This window comes from Ranitomeya variabilis, chromosome 4 (genome assembly GCF_051348905.1).
Source record: "Ranitomeya variabilis isolate aRanVar5 chromosome 4, aRanVar5.hap1, whole genome shotgun sequence".
NCBI lineage: Eukaryota > Metazoa > Chordata > Amphibia > Anura > Dendrobatidae > Ranitomeya > Ranitomeya variabilis.
Window position 1 is genome coordinate 550,793,589 of NC_135235.1, and position 18,757 is coordinate 550,812,345.

The window sequence follows — 18,757 nt, forward strand, 5'->3', positions numbered from 1 at the left end:
CAGAGAATTGAGAGGTCTGTAAATTTTATCATAGCTACACTTCAACTGTGAGATACAGAATCTAAAAATATAAACCAGAAAATCACATTGTGTGATTTTTAAATAATTAAGTTGAATTTTATTGCATGAAATAAGTATCTGATCATCCAGCAACCAGCAAGAATTCTGGCTCTCACAGACCTGTTAGTTTTACTTTAAGATACCCTCCTACTCTGCACTCATTACCTGTATTAATTGCACCTGTTTGAACTTGGTACTTGTATAAAAGACACCTGTTCACACACTCAATCAATCACACTCCAACCTCTTCACCATGGCCAAGACCAAAGAGCTTGCTAAGGATACCAGGGACAAAATTGTAGACCTGCACAAGGCTGGGATGGGCTACAGGACAATAGGCAAGCAACTTGGTGAAAAGGCAACAACTATTGCCACAATTATTAGAAGATTGAAAAAACACAAGATGACTGTCAATCGTACTTGGTCGGAGGCTCCATGTAAGGTCTCACCTCATGGGGTAAGGCTGATTCTGAGAAAGGTCAGGAATCAGCCCAGAACTACACAGGAGGACCTGGTCAATGACCTGAAGTGAGTTGGGAACACAGTGTCAAACATTACCGTTAGTAACACACTACGCCATCATGGATTACAAACCTGCAGGGCACGCAAGGTCCCCTGCACATGTCAGCACATGTCCAGGCCCATTTAAAATTCACCAATAACCATCTGCTTGACCCAGAGGAGGCATAGGAGAAGGTCATATAGTCAGATGAGACCAAAATAGAACTTTTTGGTATCAACTCCACTTGCTGTGCTTAGAAGAAGAAGAAGGATGAATACAACCCTAAGAACACAATCCCAACCTCTTTCTCCTAGTAAAAGCTTTGAAGATGGGTCATGACTGGGTCTTCCAGCATGACAATGACCTGAAACACACAGCCAGGGCAATTAAGGAGTGATTCTGTAAGAAGCATTTCAAGGTCCTGGAGTGGCCTAGGCAGTCTAGCGACCTGAACCCAATAGAAAATCTTTCAAGGGAGCTGCAACTCAATGTTGCCCAGAAACAATCTCAAAACCAGAAAGATCTGGATGGAATTGTGGGCCAAAATCCCTTCTGCAGTGTGTGCAAACTTGGTAAAAATTTACAGAAAATGTCTGATCTCTGTAATTGCAAAGGTTTCTGCATCAAATATTAAGTTCTGTTTTCCTATTGTACTAAATACTTATTTCATGCAATAAAATGCTAGTTAATAATGTAAAAATCATATAAGGGTGCTACACCCACACAGGTCGCAAGTAACTGATGTTCCTGGTTTGCAACGACCAGGTTTTGGACAGTTCAATGAGGGAGACCACCATTTAAAAAAACATTTTTTACTTATTTTTATGAACGTTTCAGTTATGACTTTAAGAATTTTCCACACAGTTTCTATCCTTCTTTCCACTGTTGTTTTCTATCTTTACATTGCCTCTTTACTCTTTCTTAAGATTTGGGAGGCAAGAGTGCTATTTGACTATTGGAGAACAAATTATTGCTGAATAGTTTGCAGACTCCATATACAGAGCCCCTAAGTGCCAGAAGAGCAGAATCGCTCCTCAAGTGAATCCATTTTGGAAACTACACTACTCTGGGAAATCATCTACAAATGTAATGATTTTGACTCCAAGGGTGTTTGCCACAAACAAGCAGCAGTAGACCTTGCTGAGTAAAAATTGCAAATCTGCCTTTGTAGTGCCTAGTACATTGTAGTGACCATATGTTAGGCCCAGCTCCTGTTTCTGTAGACATGCACACATAAATTAGGCAGACTTTCATCACTACAGAAATGGCTAACATGTGGACGCTAAATATGGTTAAGGCACATTGGAGCTCAGAAGGGAGGAGGCATTTTGATTTGGGAGTGCAGAATTTGCTAATTTCTTTTTTTTGTGGGGGGGGGGGGGGGGGCAAGTAGCCACAGCCCACCTTTGTGCTACCAGTAACATGGAAGCCCCCCATATTTCCATTGAGAAATGACGGACCTGAGTGGGGACTTTTTTTGTGGATTGGGTTAAAGCTTTTATCGGCAAGATTTTACATAACATTTAGGATCACATTTATCCTGCGCTTTACCTTGAGCACTTACATGGTAGTTTCCATCTAAATCGCTGAGTGATGTGATTCCGATGAAATCCCTATAGGGATCCATTCACTATAATGAGGCAGCAGAGTTACTCTGGGCTCCATCTGCGCTCAGTTCAGTGGTGTCCTTCTTTTCAGAGGTGCACAAACCTGTAGCCGACTGCTTAAGCACGCTTATAAAGACAGACACTGCCGGATCATAGCCATACAGCGTCCACAGTGCCTCCATCTGCCTCATTATAGGGAATCTTCCTCCAGGGTTCCATCTGAATCACGCATTTCAAATATTTAAAAGGAAACCCTCGTGTGGGCGCTCAGTATAGATCACAGGATAAATGTGAAACAAGCCTTACTGTACTACGATCTTTGGGTGGCAGAATAAACAAATCAACAGCGAGTCATGAATTGATTTTATTTATTTTTTACGTCGTTCCTAGTGCAGTACTTCAGATCGGTGCGTTTACAGCAATACCAGATTTATATCCGTTTTCTATGTTTGGCTACTATCATACACTAAAAAAACCTTTTTTGTTGCAAAAAAGTTTTTTCATTGTCACATTTTGAGAGCTGCTGTAACTTTTCCTTATATCTGCCGACAGAGTCAAATGAGGGGTTGTATTTTGCGGGACGAGTTGATGCTTTTATTGGTACCATTTTCTGGCAACATTTTTTGATAGCTTTCTATTCTAATTTTTGGGAGGCAGAATGAACAAAAACTCAGGAATTATTTATATTTTTTATGACGTTTACCGACTGGTAAAAGCGATAACTCAGCTTTATTCTTCAGGTCAGTAAGATTACAGTGATGAAGCATTTATACTGTATAATTTTTTAATGTTTTGCCGCTTTTACACAATAAAACTATTTTATAGAAAAAATAATTGTTTTTGCATATCAATATACCGAGAGCTATAACTGTTTTATTTCTCCACTGACAGAGCTGTATGGAAGCTTTTTTTTGTGAGACAAGATAACACATTCAGCAATACAGTTTGTCTTTACATTTACCTTTTTGAATGCATTTTATTCCACTTTTTTTTGGTGGTATGATGAAAAAGCTTAGTTTTTTTTCACACTTCTTTCTTTTACGGTGTTCTCTCAAGGGGTTAAATAGTGTTACAGTTTTATAGATTGGGTTGTTCCAAATGCTGTGATAGCAAATATGTGTACTTTTTTGTTTTTTTTTACATAAATATATGTATTTATTAGTGTAATATTTTATTTTGTGATTATTTTGCAAAATATTTGTACAATTTTTTTTAAACTTTTTTTTAACTTAGTCCCTCTATGGGAATTTATCTTTTATTACTCTAATCACTGGTATAATTAATTGCAATGCACCAGCACTGCAATGAATTATACCTGTCAGTGTTACACTGACAGAAGCCTCCTACGCCATGCTCTTGACATGTCTTGGCATAGTCTAATAAGGATACCGTATCTGGCAGACCTCGAGGTCTGTGTTTACAGTACATTGTGGGGGCGCTGATCTGAAGGGAGAGGGAGACCCTCCCTCTCCCAGCCTTCTAAATGCTGCAATTGCTATTGATCACGGCATTTAGAAGGTTAAATGGCCTAGCCGTGACAGCCAGGGATTGGCTGAAAGTAGAAAGTTAACCGCAGCACTCTATAACGACGTCTATGAACCCGGTCATCATACCCACATAGATGCAGCGTCCCAATCTACAAGGAGCTCACATGGAAAAATTAATCATCAGTAGAATAGGAGGACAGCATCCAAACTTGAGTGAAGTAAAAAATCTTGTTTTTATTCGGCCAAATACAGTGCACGGGAATTACTGAATATGAGGATCGGCTATCACTTAAGCCAAGCTCCTGGTGGGGATCATGCTGCCACAGCTCCTGTACTAGCACGATTGCCATGATGTACTGGTATGTCCATTTGTGGGAAACAAACAAGTATGGGTGCATAGATGCTTGTCCTGCAATAAAAGTTATGCTTTTTTGTAGAGATCTGATCTGCCAGTCATTAAATATATCTAGTGTAAAAATTGTATGCAAATCAGGCTGTAAGTGCTCAGGGAGTTTGTTCATGCACTTAGCTTCTGTCAAGAGCATTTACACACTTCTAAACTAGATTTCTCATAACTGGTACATTGCATATCTACAAAAAAGTAGACATCCGCAAACATCTTACATGCACCTCTAAGGGGGTGGTTTATCATGCAAAGTGTCCGTGTGGGAAAGTGTATGTGGGTTTGACCACGAGTGAATTAAAAATCTGTGTGAGAACATGTTCTGGATATTGAAGAAGCGGTTACAGCTGAAGATGATGTTCTACTAAAGACACTACCACGACATTTTAAGAAATAGCATAAATGCAACCCTCATGGTCTGCTCATTAAAGCTATTGACCAGGTGGATTTGGGAGTTAGGGGAGGAGACATTGGAAAGTTCCTTGCACAATTAGAATGTCGCTGGGTTTATCGCCTGGGTACTCTCAGTCCGGCTGGACTGAATGAGAATATGGGTTTTTCTGCTTTTTTATGATTGGCATCCTTTTTATATAGGGGGGAGGGGTTATCATTTCCGTGTTATATTAATATTTATTGACATCTGTTTTTTATTTTAATCTTTTTCTTTTATCTCTTTAGTTATATGAGTTGTCAGAGTTGAGTCGCCTATGTGAATTTGAGTGTGTCCCTTGGGACTTTGGACATGAATTGTCTATCACTGGTCCTCCCTACAAGAAGAATGAATCCTGGGAATAAGAGCTTTTAAATATTTGATGTCATTGGAAATTGTTGCACTTTATTACTATGTAAATTAATTATTTTATCACATGATATAAATTCTGTATTTTATATTATCACTATACATGATTCTAATTAATTATAAATGAATGGACTAGGTCACTTTATAGAGATTATTTTATTTATTTATTGCATTTATTTCATTTGTTATGTAATCACATAGTATTGCATTAGATATAGGAATTTATTAATTTATTATCCCACAAATTTGATATGCATTGTCACTTTAAGGAACTTAATCGTGCTTAATTGCTAATTTTAACTATATATAAGTATTCTGCACACATGAGCCTCCTGAATATTGTAAAATGGTACCAGGTTTATCTTTATTTTTAGTCTTCTGAATTATTAGTCCACACTTTGTTCACCAGCTATCGGCGATTCTGGTGATGCCACTAAGTTGTGCGCATGCGCGTCTGGCCCGGCCTCCATCACTTCCGGGAGATGCTCTTACACTGACACGCAGACTGAGGCGTGCGTGTCATTGAGCATCGCTAGGAAGCACGTCAGAGGAGGCAGGGAGGACTCACTATGCGCTGCATCAGCTGACCGGCTCCCATACCCGCTGATAGGCTGGCGTTCATATAAATACACAGTCCCCCTCACCCTGACACGCCCCTGGAAGAAGCTGGCGGCGAAACACGCGTCGGGGTGAGGGGACGCTAGGATCACCATCTAACATCTGGTAATTATCAATTTTAATACTATCTTACACTAGGTGAATTTACGTGGCACACATTTTGAATGAGATAATGTAATTAATCTGTAGTGACATGTCTCCTGATGTTACCTAACACAGGATTGTTGTTATAATCTGTTTGGATACATTGCCTGGTCATACCTTACAAGTGTATAAAATAGGATCACTGTTTTTGTCTTAAAAAAAAAAGGGGTTTATATGCATGATTATATGCGAATACTAGTACTGTATACCATAAAATAAGTTGCTATAATATATAGATAATTCCTTTACATTTGCTCTTGCCCCTTTTGTCCATGACAAATTTTTCATGATGTATTCTAGCGTCCCCTAAACGGCATTTTGCTTTTTTATTAATGTTGTTCATTGTCATTGTGGCTTAATTAATTAATAAATATTATTTTTATTATATTGGTTGGGATCTCTTCCTTATCCTATACATTTATTGATATGGGATATGTTGTTTCAGTTTGATGAAGTGCCCTGGGTATCATTGGACGTATGTTGATTTGAATATCTACAAAAAGGTATAGTTTTTATTGGGGATAAGCACCTATACAGCCATAATGCTATTTCTATATGTAAAAATGTACTAACAGGTTCCTTTTATTGTTAGTTTAAATCATTTAATCAATGTGTAAAATTAATTTATTTAGCTCTATTCTGCTGGTACTGTTCTACCAAATTTTCTACAAATGATCTGACATATAGAATATCAGTGTGAGTACGTACTTACCATCAATATCTGCACTTTTCAAGGCCTCAAAAGCGTCTTGATGAGTTAAGTAAATCCTCATAGTACTTAGTGAGAATTGCAGGTCATTCATGTCCACACGATTAGTTTTATCCTTACGAAAAAACTGAAAAGCATCTTGGAAAGCTATAAGTGGCAAGAAAGGAAATCAAAAAACTACAACAGGGACTTGTGATCTTTCTTGCATAGCGCAATGATTTACAAATGTAAAAACAGAGATGGCGTATCGTATTCTGTGTGCCATACAATAGGAAAGTCATATAACTCAAATTGTCATGCGACCTACAAGTTGTGATAATGGATCTACTTGTGTCATGGCTATGTTGGCTTTTTCTTACATTTTCTTGAAGACCTGAATGACGTCAGGCCCTTTGATTTATGTAATGTAATGCTTCTTAGTGAGTTGGTCACTAGGGCAGACCAACATCATTAACACTAGAAGTCCCAGAAATTTCTAGCTCCATTGGTTCCAAAGGTAGAAATGTGAAATGACACCTCTCTGGGACTTCTAGTGTAGCAGGCCATACACATTAGTAGTTTTAGGCTGAGCGATTATTCGGCTGATGGCTATGCCTCCTGACTCCCCAATGCATTGGAATGCTCAAATAAAATGCCATATTCTTCCCTACCCCAACATCATCTGGACCAGATGGTAGACCTTCATACAAAAATTGTAGTGTAGACGCTTATTGTTGGGTACATTATGTGTCTCTACATGGCACATACAGGTTGAATATGGCAGCAACTGGTCCTACTTGAACCGTTGTGTTACATACAGTGGGTATGGAAAGTATTCAGACCCCTTTAAATTTTTCACTCTTTGTTTCATTGCCGCCATTTGGTAAATTCAAAAAAGTTCATTTTTTCACATTAATGTACACTCTGCACCCCATCTTGACTGAAAAAACAGAAATGGAGAATTTTTTGCAAATTTAATAAAAGAGAAAAACTGAGATATCACATGGTCATAAGTATTCAGACCTTTGCTCAGACACTCATATTTAAGTCACATGCTGTCCATTTCCTTGCGATGGTTCTACTCCTTCATTGAAGTCCAGCTGTGTTTAATTAAACTGATAGGACTTGATTTGGAAAGACACACACCTGTCTATATAAGACCTCACAGCTCACAGTGCATGTCAGACCAAATGAGAATCATGAGGTCAAAGGAACTGGCCAAGGAGCTCAGAGACAGAATTGTGGAAAGGTACAGATCTGGCCAAGGTTATAAAATAATTTCTGCAGTACTCAAGGTTCCTAAGAGCACAGTGGCATCCATAATCCTTAAATGGATGAAGTTTGGGACCACTAGAAGTCTTCCTAGACCTGGCCGTCCAGCCAAACTGAGCAATCGTGGGAGAAGAGCCTTAGTGAGAGAGGTAAAGAAGAACCCCAAGATCACTGTGGCTGAGCTCCTGAGATGCAGTAGGGAGATGGGAGAAAGTTCCACAAAGTCAACTATCACTGCAGCCCTTCACTAGTCGGGCCTTTATGGCAGAGTGGCCTGACAAAAGCCTCTCCTCAGTGCAAGACATACGAAAGCCTGCATAGTTTGCTAAAAAACACATGAAGGGCTCCCAGACTATGAGAAATAAGATTCTCTGGTCTGATGAGACTAATATAGACCTTTTTGATGATAATTCTAAGTGGTATGTGTGGAGAAAACCAGGCACTGCTCATCACCTGTCCAATACAATCACAACAGTGAAACATGGTTGTGGCAGCATCATGCTATGGGGGTGATTTCAGCTGCAGGGATAGGACAACTGGTTGTCATTGAAGGAAACATGAATGCGGCCAAGTACAGAGATATCCTGGATGAAAACCTTTTCAAGAGTGCTCTGGGCCTCAGACTTGGTCGAAAGTTCACCTTCCAAAAAGACAATGACCCTAAGCACACAGCTAAAATAACAAAGGAGTAGCTTCAGAACAACTCTGTGACCATTCTTGACTGGCCCAGCCAGAGCCCTGACCTAAACCCAACTGATCATCTCTGCAGAGACCTTAAAATGGCTATCCACCAACGTTCACCATCCAACCTGACGGAACTGGAGAGGATCTGCAAGGAAGAATGATAGAGGATCCCCAAATCCAGGAGAGAAAAACTTGTTGCATCATTCCCCTGAAGACTCTGTTAGATGTTGAGTTCCCGCCGCTGAACAGGGGGAATCTCGCACCATGTCCACTGTGGTCTCCCATTCTTCCCCATGCGCAGTGGAGTCTGCTCAGCGGAAACGTCGGTCCCAGAGTCTGGCTCAAGCTGATACTGTGCATCTGGTTACAGCTGCCGTCCCACGTTCAGCCTTTGTGGCAGCGAGCAGATGTTCCAGGGACTAAGTCCTGCTTTTCATCTTCTGAGCATGCCCGTGGGACGACCTCTCATTGGAGGTCGGAGGTCACATGCCCGGGTCCTGTAGCAGCTCTGATTGGACCACCAGGAAGGTCCTGGAAGGCTGCGACTATAAACGGTTCGCATGGCCTCTCGGCAATGCGCTAGTATAGACTTGTCTATGTAGGTGTGAGCTGAGAGACTGATACTGGTGAATGCTCCTAAATGATCCCCATCCCTTTGGTTGTTGTCTGGGTATTAGGGTGAGTGGAGCAAGCAGTCAGCACCTAATAATGGCTTCTCAGCTACATTAATACTACTGGTCAGTGTAGGGTGGGAATTCCCGCTTGATCACAGCATCTGACTCAGGGCGTCCTCAGGAGCGGGCTCAAAAGCCACCGAGGGTCAGAGCGAGTTCAATCACCAGAGTAGTGGGGGTGAATTTCAGGGATCCCACTAGAGTCCATCTGCTGTATCCTTTGACTGCTAACAGGGCACAGTGTTTCCTTTGTGTCTCTCCATTACCTAGCAGCAGGTTCCATCTCTGCACAGTGGACCCCGGGCTGTGAACTTATTACTATCTTTATAATAATTTGGTGTGTTCCGCCAGCCCTAACAGACTCATGTCTGTACTAGCTCCAAAGGGTGCTTCTACTCAATACTGAGCAATGGGTCTGAATACTTATGACCATGTGATATTTCAGTTTTTCTTTTTTAATAAATTTGCAAAAATTACTAAATTTCTGTTTTTTTTCAGTCAAGATGGGGTGCAGAGTGTACATTAATGAGAATTTACCAAATTGCTGCAATGAAACAGAGTGAAAAATTTAAAGCGGTATGAATACTTTCCGTACCCACTGTACCTTCATGAATTAGGGCTCAGTTTTAAAACTATTCATTCCAGAGTAAATATGCATGAAAACTGACGTAATATGAGATAACAATTCCTTCCCATTGTTTCACCAAGTATATTCAAGTTCCTATTTCCAGTATTCTTATTCCACTTTCAATTAATCTATTAATGTTGTTTTTTTATTTGATTGGTCATTTTGATGAGGGTGTTTATATATAAAAAACAAACAAACAAGTTGAGAATTAGAGGTGGCCACAGCTCAATTGATGTATTATAACTCCAATTCCAAAATAGTCTGGACACTGTGTAACTCTCTTATAGTTGTATTATATTCAGAACAGAGCATAGAACACAGATCACGAGGTGAACATTATACATTTTTCCAATTCACTAGAAAAAATTAACTTATTTAGAAATCAATGGCAGCAACACGTGAACAAATTTGTGACAGGCCCATGTCTACCATTATAAAGCATCCTCTCTTTATTTTACAAAAGTTTGTAAACATCTGGGAAATGAAGAGACAAATTGCTTACATTTTCATGAAGGAATGTTGACGCATTCTTGTCTGATGTAGGATTCTCGCTGCCCAAAAGTACTTGGCCTTTGCTTGATATTTCATTTTAGAATGCACAAAATGTTTGTAAGGCTAGTGGATGTGGACCCACTCTGCCACGGAGTGGGTTTACCCTGGAGGGGTGTGACTTCCGGGTCTTAACTAGAATCTGTGATGGTGAGGACAGACAGGAGGGTCAAAGGCGTGGGTACGAGGTACAGGAGGGTGAGATAGAGGTGTAGTCAGTCGATCTGAGGTCAGGGGAGACAGCACAGGATCAAAGTACAAAGCCAAGGTCAGAAACAGAGGGGTCAGACAGGATGGGCATAAAAGTCGGGTCAATAACAAGAGAATCAATACAAACAAATGCATAAACAGGACACTAGCAGATGAACTCACTAGTAACCAATGTTCGGGCAGAGAGTGGTGGGAGGAACTGCCTAATATAGACCCTGCTGCCACGGATAGACAAGAGAACCTAATCTTTTCAGGACACCGCAGAGAATGGCCATGCCACCTTAAAGCCAAATGGAAGCCACTTGCAGAAGCAGCAGTGCTGAGGAGTGCTGCAAAAGATAATCTCAGTGAGACAGAATGCCATGAAGAGAAGCCACGCGGTGACCATGGGGAGTAGGGCGCTGCTGAAGAGTTATGAGAGTTACCGCCATGACAGTACTTCCCCTATGCCCCTCTTCTTTAGGCTAATCAGATGGAGAAAATGCTTAAGAATAGTAGGGGCATTGGATCCGAAACACTTCCAATTGACCATAAAAAAGGCCCTCTTCCAAATATTCTTGTTCTTCACCTCAAACACATCTGGAGGACCCTGAGGAACAGGTGTAGAGGCAAGAGTAAGGAGCTTGGAGAAGCGGTTTAAGGGTGAGACATGGACGGAATTGAGGATCCGCAGGCTCACCAGAAGCTGAAGTCTGTAGGTCACCTGATTGATCTCTCTGAGAACCTTGAATTGCCAGAAATGCAGAGGAGCGAGCTTATAAGATACCTTCAAGCGAATGTTACGAGATGACAGCCAAACTTTATCTTCGGGTCGGTGAACCTCTCTTCTTGTCTGCATGAGATTTCTTCTTGGACAAAGCCTTAAGGAGGGAGGCCTGGATCTGCTGCGAGATCTGAAGGAAGTTGCCATAAGAAGAATCAGTTGAAGGTACCCCAGAGGAAGCGGACATTGGCGATGGCATCTGAGGGTGCTGGGATAAATAAAGAAGAATAGAGATGCTTCGGCAGACTCCCCAACGTGGTTGTTGTAGAAAAACTATGCCCAGAGGAGTAGTTGTTGTACCCAGTCATCATGACAGGCAGAGATGAAGTGGCAAAGTTGATTCTGGAGAATCTGATCTACCCATTCCACTTGACTATTGGTCTGTAGATTGTATGAGGAGGAAAAATACAGCTGTATATTCAGCAACTTGCAAAGAGCTCTCCAGGATTTAGAAGTGAACTGAACTCCACGAGTTGAGACTATGCGGAGAGGAAGGCCATGGAGATAAAAATGTGCTGAAAGAACTGCGTGGTGAGCTTAGGAGCGAAGAAAGACCAACTAGAGGTATAAAACTAGCCATTTTGCAAAACCATCACGACCCAAATGGTGTTCCAAATCTCAAAGAGAAGATCTGTGATGAAATCCGTGGCTAAGTGTTGCCAGGGAGCGGAAGGAACCGGCAGTGGCAGAAGGTGAACAACATGCTTGTTGCTTGAGGACTTGTTCCTGGCCCAATGTGTACAGGTGATTACGAAGTTCCGGGCATCCTTTACCAGTGAGGGCCACCAGAATCAGAGAGCAATCAGTCAGTAGACTTGCATATGTCTATACAGCCAGCCAACTTGGAATTGTAATCCCAAGACAGAATTCTCCTCCTATTAGCAGTAGGGACAAAAGCCTTGCCAGGAGGAAAGTGTCTTAAAAGGACTGGGGCTACTTCAATAAGCCTGGCTGGGTCAATGATGTGCTGAAGCTCCTCCAGGAAACCGGTCACATCAAATCATTGGGAAATGGTATCCGCAGGACGTAAATATAATTTTAAATTAAAACGAGCAAAGAAGAGTGCCCCCCTGGCTTGAAGAGGATTCAACCCCTGGGTGGACTGCAGGAAGGTCAGATTTTTATGGTCTGTGCATATTATTACCAGACAGCTGGCACCCTCCAGTAGAGGTCGCCATTTGTCGAGTGCCATCTTGATAGCCAGAAGTTCATGATCCCCAAAAGTATAATTTCACTCAGCTGGCAAAACAGTTTGGAGAAAAAAAAGCAAGAGGTAAACTTCCCAGAAGAATTTCTGTGCAGGAGCACTGTACCAGCACTGATAGATGAAGCATCTACTTGTGGAGATTGGGGTAATGCAGCACCAGAGCACTCACAAAGGCCTCTTTCAAATACTGGAAGTCCAACACAGCCGACTCAGGACAGTCTGTGGCATAGGCCCCTTTCTTGGTTAAGGCAGAGATAGAAGCCATAAGGCAGGAAAAGTGCAGGATAAATTGCCTGTAGAAGTTGGCGAAAACCATGAAGTGCTGGATGGCATGCAGACATTGAGATGAGGCCAGGAAAGAACAGCAGAAACCTGCTCTGAATTCATTTCGAGACCTTGGTTGGAAACAATGTAGCCGATGAAAATCAAGGAGATTTGTTCAAAGACAGATTTCGACAATTTGGCAAACACATTGTTGTCCTGGAGGTGCTGCAGAACTTCACAGACTTGTTTTCTGTGGGAAGGTAGATCAAGGGAAAATATCAGAATATCATCCAAATACACAACCACGGAAACATAGAGGAGATCCATGAAGATATCATTAACAAATTCTTTAAACAAGGCGGGTGCATTACACAGCTCGAAGAGCATAACGAGCTACTCGTAGTGACTGTCATGGGTATTAAAGGCCGTTTTCCATTCGTTGCCCTTATGAATACAAATCAAGTTATAAGCCCCTCGCAGATCCAATTTAGAGAAGAAGATCTTAGCTCCCTAGATTCTGTCAAATAGATCAGAAATCAAAGGCAGGGCGTACTTGTTCTTAATAGTGATTTTGCTAAGACCTCGACAGTGTATACAGGGGTGTAAGGAACCATCCTTCTTAGTCACAAAGAAGGAGCTGGCAGGAGAAGAGGACTGGATGCATCCTAAATTCTCTTGGATGTATTCAGATATGGCTCGAGTATCCGGTAGGAATAGGGGATATACCCGCCCCCATGGTGGTGAACTGCCAGGAAAAAAATCAACGGCACAGTCATAAGGCCTGTGAGGTGGCAGAACTTCAGCTTTCTTTTCACAGAATACATCTGCAAAGGCACGATAATGGATGATCAGCAAAGCAAGGTTTGAATGCACAGGAGCCGGAGTCTTGGACGTGACCTTAGCTAAACATTTGGAAGCAAACTGCGGTGCCCAATGAAGTACCTGACCGGTGGACCAGTTAATAACTGGTGCGTGTAGACGTAACCATACAAGGCTAAGAAGAACAGAATTCACAGATCTGGGTAGCACATAGAAGGAAATTCTCTCATTATACAGGAGTCCAATCCACAGAATGACTAGCAACTTGATGAATTGAACATGTTCTACCATTAGTTGTGCAACAATGGAGGCAGCAGTCAGGGGATGATCTAGCTGTTGTGTTGGGAGCTGAAGTCATTGGACCAGATCCAGATAAATGAAGTTACCAGTGGAGTCGGAATCCAAGTGGGCAGCAGCAGAGAGGGACCTCTCCTGACAAGTCAAGGTAATTTTGGTCAGTAGCTTTAGCGAGCTATTACTCTCACCTAGGGTCATCTCTCTGGCCAATCCTAGATGCTGTAATTTCCCGGTCTCACAAGACATTGGCGAACAAAATGTCCATTGCCTCTACAGTACATACAAACGTTCTCTCTATACCTCCACTGTTGTTCCTGTGCAGAACATTTGTCCCACTCAACCTGCATCAGGTCAGTAGCTGGTGGTGTGATTTGCAGTATCAAAGAGAACTGGAATCTTCGAGCCAGTCTGGGTGGTCTTCTGGCATGAGGAGATGCCGAAGCTTGTTCATGAGCTCGCTCATGGAAGCATACAGTACATCTAGCCTAGTGGCTAGGTGTATAATGGTGCCCAGCAAGGATGGTAGGTCTTTGCCAGACAACTCATCCTTGATAGGACCAGACAGGCCCTGCCAGAAGCTCACCACCAGGGCCTCGTCTCTTAAAGCCATCTCCGCCGTCAAGGTATGGAAAAGTAAGGCATACTGGGTCACTGTATTGTGCTCTGCCAAAGAAACAACAATGATGAAGCCGCAGAGGAGGTGCATCCATAAACCTCGAATACCGCTCAGAACATCTCCAGGAACCTCCCAACATTGTGGGTCTCCAGACCTTCATGCTCCGAAATAGGGTTTGCCCAGGCCAGGGCTTATCCACACAGCTTAGATGATAAATGTTTTCTTGATCTGGCCAGAAGGAAAGAGGTGAGCGTGGAGTGTGAAATGGATCAGACACTGATTTATGAAGCCGTGACTCTCCTTGGGGTCTCCATCGTAGTGGGACGGAAGTGAAAGCTGGAGCTTATCAGTTCCATCAGAAACTGGAGTATTAGGTGGTTCCCCCGGAGAGGCTGACTGTCCACAGGAGGACTGGCCAGACATGGTAGAAGCAGAAGGCAGGGCGGTCATTAAGGTGAACAGATACTACAGCTGGGTTGCCACAACAATAATGGCCTGCATCAGCTGTATAATACTTGTATGCTAGTATTTTTTTATCTCCGGTCATAGATGCGGGGCTCAAACTGTCATCTGACAGTGTGGGAGCCGCGGCTCTCTGACCGGCTGTATTAATCTTACCGCCAGAGGCGTATCTAGGGAGGCAGCAGGGGCATGAGCCCCGAGCACAGCTGGCAGAGGGGCGCAGTCGGGCCGCCTAATGTGGCAGTCCGAATTGTCTCTCCTGGCAGCTGCGTTCTGCCACCCCTCGGACTGGGAGTCGGCAGTTCTCTGAGCTGGCTGTCGAGCTGACTTCCAGCACAAAGAAGCTGCAGCGCGCCAGCTACCAGTGTTCAATTGTACTTGTGTCTTACAGAAGCAAGTACAATTGAGGCTCTGACAGCCGGGTCAGAGCGACATCAGCAGTGTGATCAGGTCATATGATCACGCTGCTGACTTCACTTGCCGCGCCCAGAAGCGCGAAGAGCATCGGTGGTAAGTGCTCCAATTTGGAGCTGAAGACACCGAAGATTAAATGTGGGGGGATTTATTCTGTGAGGATTTTGTGGGGAAATATTTAGGGTATGTGCACACGTAGAATGGTCCTCTGTGGATTTTTCCGCAGCGGATTTGATAAATCCGCAGGGCAAAAACACTGCATTTTTCCTGCGGATTTATAACGGATTTACGGCGGATTTACCCCGGTTTTTGTGCGGATTCCACTGCGGTTTTACACCTGCGGTTTTCTGTTATGGAGCAGGTGTAAAACCGCTGCAGATTCCGCACAAAGAATTGACATGCTGCGGAATGTAAAACGCTGCGTTTCCGCATGTTTTTTTCCGCAGCATGGGCACAGCGTTTTCGGTTTCCCATAGGTTCACATTGTACTGTAAACTCATGAACACCCCCCCCTTAGTGAGATCTTAGGGGGGGCACATGGGAACATAGCCACCACGTTAGCATTTGGTTTTACATGTTTTTTGTCTGTTCATTAGTTTCTGGCATATGTTTGGTTAATTGGTTCTCTTTGGTAAGCTGTGTGTCTCACACGAGCAGGTTTGTTACTGGTTCAAACCAGTTTTTTCCTCAGGAATTATTCCCGCAATTTTTACGGATTTTTATTGGTCAAACTCTGTTACCTGGAAGAATCCTGGACCTATAAAACTGCTGTTTCGGGGTCCCTCAGCGCAGTTTACCTCAAGCAAGCTCTGAAGATAGAAGATATCACAGGATGGACGAGCTGATGCAGCAACTACTCTGCAGGGCGGAGAGTGAAGGAGGAATAGAATGGTTACAGAGCTGTCTTTCTTTACAACCTACCAGGAATCCTTCCTCAGCCCCGGGGGTTTCTTCAGCTTCTGTTCCACAATCTCCGCTCTGCCCTCCGGTACCCCAGGAACTGCTGCCACCGCCTCTTCCATGCCACAGCTCAGCGAGGAGCCGCCGGCCCAGGAGCCCATACTCACCGCCGCCATCTTCCAGAGCGTCTGATTTGAGGCCGGAGCCACGCAGCAGGAGCAGGAGGCCGTCGCGCCGGAAGTCCCGCAGCCCGTCGCGGGAACTCAGAGGATCGCAGCCCACGTCGCAGGTACCTACAGTGCCAGCCGCCGGATCCTCCACTAGGTGGCGCTCGCTTTGTTCCGGGAAACCGGAAACAGAACATACAGAGAAAGGCTCATCTAGCCACCGCAGCCATAAAAGAGCTGCGGGGGCCCAGGGAGTTGCAGCGACAGCCAGCAGACCAGCCAGAGGTCTTCAATCAAGGCAGGTGAGCGCAGCTGCCGCTGCGGCAGCTTCATGGAGGTCAGCATCACCAGCGTCAGATTATGATCAAGATCAATGCCAGCCATCTCATCAGAATTCTCCAACTCATGGGGACCCGAGTGCAGAGGTCTTCATGGAGGACGAGGTCGTGCATCAGGACAAGGGTGAGGTGTTAAATGTGCCATCGTTTGTCTCTTCATCTAATCTTAAATCAGTAGTTAGGGAGGTTATTTTAGAATGTTTTTCTACCAGTTCTTTTCCCCCAATTGCTGGTCCTGGTGCTGCTAGGGATGAATCTGTTTCTGGAAGTGTTGTATTGAAACCAGGTTTGCCAGAAATATTGCTAAAGGAGTCCATGACTTGTGAGGTTACTCCTTTGGGTTTTCACCTCAGCCCTTCGGTAAAAGAGCAAATTTGGAGGAAGGATTACATGGATATTTTTTCCCTGTTACCCTCCTCTAAAGAGCAGCAGCACAGGAACGATAAAAAAGAGGATAATGAGGATAAGAGGAAAGCTTATAATCCTAAATCATTTAATAATTGGCTGCAAGCCTTCTGTATATATGCTGCAGTCCTAGGGGAAAGATTTCCCAGTGTTTGCTCCGGCTTATTTCAGCACCTTGATACCATCTTAGAAGCCTACAGAAATTTTGGGGGTATGGCATGGCTCCAATATGACGAATCATTCAGGCAAAAACTTGCCATGTATCCCAATTTAGCATGGGGAAAGAAAGATATTGGACTTTGGATCAACTTGATGTTGCCTCAGAGGTTTCCTGCATCAAGACAGAACGTAAGTGCCCCTCCAAAGAAAGGTATTTGCTTTGCCTTCAATGAAGGTAATTGCAAATGGTCCCTTAATTGCCGCTTTCGGCACGAATGTTCTTTTTGCGGGGGCACTCACCCAATGTCAAAGTGCTATAGGAAACAATTCCAGTCGGGTCAGCAAGGGTCCATTAAAGAATCCATTTCAAAAGGCGCTGACCCCAGTGAACCTTCCAAACATGGTACCGTGGCTAGGTCTTTTTCCAAATCAACAGATTAGTTCCCTTATCTTCCATGGTTTTTCTGAAGGGTTTTTCGTTCCTCAATTCAAGGGAGAAGGTTGTAAAATAATTAAGAACTTGCCTTCTGCTGACGAATTCCCTACAATTGTAAGAGAGAAACTGTTTAAAGAAATTGAATCGGGTAGAATGTCTGGCCCTTTTGAATCTCCTCCGTTTCAAAATTTTAGGATTTCTCCTATTGGAGTAGTTCCTAAGAAGGAACTTGGCTCTTATCGGTTAATACATCATTTGTCTTATCCGAGGGGAGCCTCCCTTAATGATGAGGTGAACACCGATATATGTTCTGTGAAATATTCGTCCTTTGATGATGCAATTGAAATTCTTCAGAGGTTCGGGAGGAATTCACTCATGTCTAAATCAGACATAAAGTCTGCTTTTCGGTTATTGCCAGTCAATCCACAGGGTTTTAATTCCCTGGGTTTGGTTTTTGACAAAAATTTCTTTTTTGACAGATGCCTTCCCATGGGCTTTTCTTTATCTTGTTATTATTTCGAAGCATTTTCTTCGTTTTTACACTGGGTGGTGGAGCATTCGGTAGCTAAAGGGGGAGTTTTACATTACCTCGACGATTTTTTGTTTGTTGGCCCAGTGGATTCTGATACCTGTTCTTCACTCTTATGCACCTTTCGGAAAATTTGTGAGAATTTCGGTGTCCCGATTGCTGAGGAGAAGACAGTTGAACCCTGCACTTCTTTGGAGTTTCTTGGTATCCACATCGATTCAGTTTCCATGACATGTTCCCTTCCGATCGATAAAATCTATAGGTTACGTGCGATTATTGCTAGTTTTTTAGTTAAGGATAAGGTTTTACTGAAGGAGCTCCAGTCGTTGTTAGGAATGTTAAATTTTGCCTTAAAGGTTATTCCTATGGGCCGCGTTTTTCCAAGCGCCTGTATGATCTCACATCTGGGCACTCTTCTCCCCATGCACATATTCGTCTCTCCAAAGAGACTAAAGACGATTTAAAAATTTGGTCAAAATTCCTTTCAGAATTTAATGGTATAAATATTTGGCAATCTCCCTTTGTTTCTTCTGAAGAAATTGGCTTGTTTGTCTTTACTGATGAACAACTTGGAATGGGTCTGGTATTTTCGAATTTTTGGATTTTTGAATCTTGGCCCAATTCTTGGGTCGCTGACAAGATTACTAGGAACTTAG

General features: G+C 43.0%; 1 protein-coding gene across 6 annotated transcripts in view; it reads right to left on the bottom strand.

The window, feature by feature from the left end:
* EFCAB3 (EF-hand calcium binding domain 3) overlaps positions 1–18,757 on the bottom strand; it is a 97,949-nt gene that overhangs the window by 31,352 nt on the left and 47,840 nt on the right. For 5 of the 6 annotated variants that reach the window (XM_077252657.1, XM_077252654.1, XM_077252651.1 and 2 more), the window contains one exon: positions 6,333–6,476. The exons of the other annotated variant lie outside the window; for it this stretch is intronic. In XM_077252657.1, coding sequence (XP_077108772.1) covers positions 6,333–6,476 — 144 coding nt within the window. The remainder of the gene's footprint in view (positions 1–6,332; positions 6,477–18,757) is intronic. 6 annotated transcript variants of the gene reach the window in all.